The 2,696-nt window shown below is 43.0% G+C and overlaps 1 protein-coding gene across 1 annotated transcript; it reads right to left on the reverse strand.

Moving 5' to 3' along the window:
- Positions 1–2,274, reverse strand: LOC104440573 (putative F-box/LRR-repeat protein At3g18150). Its single transcript, XM_039309985.1, has 3 exons — positions 1,384–2,274; positions 585–758; positions 1–399 (listed from the first exon to the last, which is right to left on the reverse strand). The coding sequence occupies exons 1-3, from the start codon at positions 2,272–2,274 to the stop codon at positions 1–3; spliced, it is 1,464 nt and encodes a 487-aa protein (XP_039165919.1).
- Positions 2,275–2,696: the final 422 nt, after the last annotated feature.

Genomic DNA, 2,696 nt, shown 5'->3' on the forward strand with positions numbered 1-2,696 from the left:
TCACGAGAAGACGGCATCCGGGCTAACGTAAAAATCACATTTAAGCACGCTTGAAGAAGGGCATCCTTGGGAGGGATGACGAAGAATGACCTTCAAGCTGGGAGAACGATTTGGGTGCGACAGAATCATCTGAACCACTTCGAGCAGCACCCACGGTTCAACTGCCCTGGACACTCCGGAATTGTAACTGTTGATCTCTATTTTGTCAAGCGAGGGTGCGTTCTGGAGGAGAAAGTCGAGCAGGGAAAGAACAGGTTCCCACGCCTGACAATTGGCACCGGGATCGACAATCTTGACATTCTTGAGAAGCATCAGACACTGGTAGACCCTCCCCTTTGCAGGATTCCGAAATTCTTCTGCATCAAAGTTGCTACGGCCAACATTCTGGTCGCCAACGAGCTGGAACATCATGACAAATGATGAGCGATACTATTGGAACTACATGAGACAAAGGTGGAGGTTTGGCTAGAGATAAAATGGTAGTTGCTACGTTGAAATGACAGAGGTATAAAGATGATAATTATGCATGTTCATGCAAATCTGCTGTTAAAAGTGAATTGGGAGGGTTCTAGTAATTTGCTTACCCAAAAAGTGGGTGTGCAAGTCATCTGTAAGAACAGCTTCTCCAGGTGGGGCGAACTTTCGAGTATTTTCACTATATGGGGAGCTCCCACATGGTCCGCTGCGACGTGGAGCATCAGATGCCGACATTCTAAGGATGGAAGAAACAGTTCTCTCGCGTCTGTTGACGACAGCACCTAAGCATTAGACCAAAAAAGAAAAAAACGACAGCACCTAAGCACATTAGTCGTGGTGGAAGAAGCAAAATCTAATCACTTTTGCTTGTTCAAGCACTAAAGAAGATCATTCATAAGACATGTTTGCAGTTTCGACGATCTCCCATAATGGCGGACTGACCAGACTAATGAACGAACGACCAGCAAATGCTTCTCAAGAAAAAAGAAAATTATGGCACATCCGATTTTAGCCTTATTGAAGTTTGAATGTATTGTTGGATCCATATGGCGATATTAGGTTTAAATGGGTTTCAGTCCTATTACAAAAAGAAAGAATGCCTCACCCAGCAAAAATTCCATTGAAGTCTTAGAAAAGATGACAATGTTTCTCTCAACATGGAATCATCAAGCACCAATAAACAATATCACAATCTATTCTAAGCAAATGGCAGAATCTGTAACGAATGTCTGCAATTTGAACCATGCAACTTGAACCAGAAATAACACAACTCAAGATTAATTAAATGGGTTCGCACCTCAAGGCACCAGCTCCCTATCACTAATTTTGTAGCATGACGCAGTCTCGAAGAAGAGTCTCAACAAGATAGCCACGAGCTTGAGCCTCACCGACTGCATGAGTTGTTACCTTGAAATTTAAGTCAGCCTCAACCAAGGAAGATATTGGATCTACTTTGAACATAGAATCACCCGATAGGCGCAATTTAAGAAGATGAGGAACCGAAATTTTCAGGATCGAAGCTTGATCATTACGAATCTCACGATAATCAATCACCAACTCTCTCAAAAATCTTGATTCAACTTTGATGTGCTTGAAGCCCCAACAGGCTTTCAACTCAAAGAACTCTAGAACAGGACAGCCATTCAAAACTCTCATCATGTCATCATCCATCAACGTCGTATCACTAATGCACAATCTCTTCAGCGAAGGCCACTTCACGGCAACCATCATCGAAATACGGCAATGGCACACGTGAAGACTCACCAGCGTAGGGCAGCGGAAAAGGAGCTGCGGCAACTGATAATTGTTGTCATTGCGCAGGGTGATCGACACCTCTTCGACGTTGTGTCCGACAGCGAAGTGGAGCCAACTATTAATGACAGGCGCAATAACAATAGCAGAGCTGTTCCCCCTGCGAGTCCTTCGTCTCTGGGGGAAGGAGGAGGCGAGACAAGCAAAATCTAAGAGGAAGCTCTTCACCTTGACTGCGGTGCAGCGTAACCGCACCTCTCTCATGAAAGCCAAGAAATTCTGGATCTTCATAAAATCATAGCAGAAGGGCATAGAGAAAGATATATGTGGATTAGCAGTCCACTTAGACCGCCATTGCCTGGACAACATACTGGTTTTGATGGCCTCTTTTGTGGTCAAGAAGGAGAAGATATGAAGGATTATGGCGTCCGGCAAATCGCTGATGTAATCCACCGAGTGTCGGGTTCCATCTTGATCGGAAGGAGGAGTTGGTCGTGGACGTTTCTGTAGGGGAGTTGGATTGGCGGAGAACTCGATCCTGGCCATGAATGGAGGATTCTTCAAGCTTTTGCCTTCGGCTGTTTGACGCCGACGAAGTGTTTAGGTTGGCAAAACAATATATTACGGATGCTCTCACCAGCATAAAGATTGAACCCCGAAAATTTTTCTGGCTTATCTTCAAAATTCAAAAGAGGAAGATACACATTCTAAACTATGGATAAAAATAGAAGTAAATCTAATTAGTATCCGATAATAATTCCCAAAAAATTATGAAAAATTATTGCTCTGAATTCTCTACGACAATGGATAGTGGCGACCCGCTGTACCATTCAATTTCCACTTTTTTTTTTTTTTCTTTTGATCTAGAAAATCATTTTTCTTAAGTATGGATATCGACACTTAAATTTGAGTGATCTATTTAGATTTCATAAGAATATTAGGAGTTAGTCCCGACCCGTAAACATATA

The sequence above is a fragment of the Eucalyptus grandis genome, chromosome 3 (assembly GCF_016545825.1).
Source record: "Eucalyptus grandis isolate ANBG69807.140 chromosome 3, ASM1654582v1, whole genome shotgun sequence".
Taxonomy (NCBI): domain Eukaryota; kingdom Viridiplantae; phylum Streptophyta; class Magnoliopsida; order Myrtales; family Myrtaceae; genus Eucalyptus; species Eucalyptus grandis.

Bases quoted from the DNA above. Each gene is read 5' to 3' on its own strand.
- LOC104440573 (XM_039309985.1), bottom strand. From the start codon at position 2,274: ATGGCCAGGATCGAGTTCTCCGCCAATCCAACTCCCCTACAGAAACGT. The intron at 759-1,383 runs GTAACAACTCAT...TCTAATGCTTAG, and splicing joins AGGCTGACTTAAATTTCAAG to GTGCTGTCGTCAACAGACGC. The intron at 400-584 runs GTAAGCAAATTA...ATGATGTTCCAG, and splicing joins CTTGCACACCCACTTTTTGG to CTCGTTGGCGACCAGAATGT.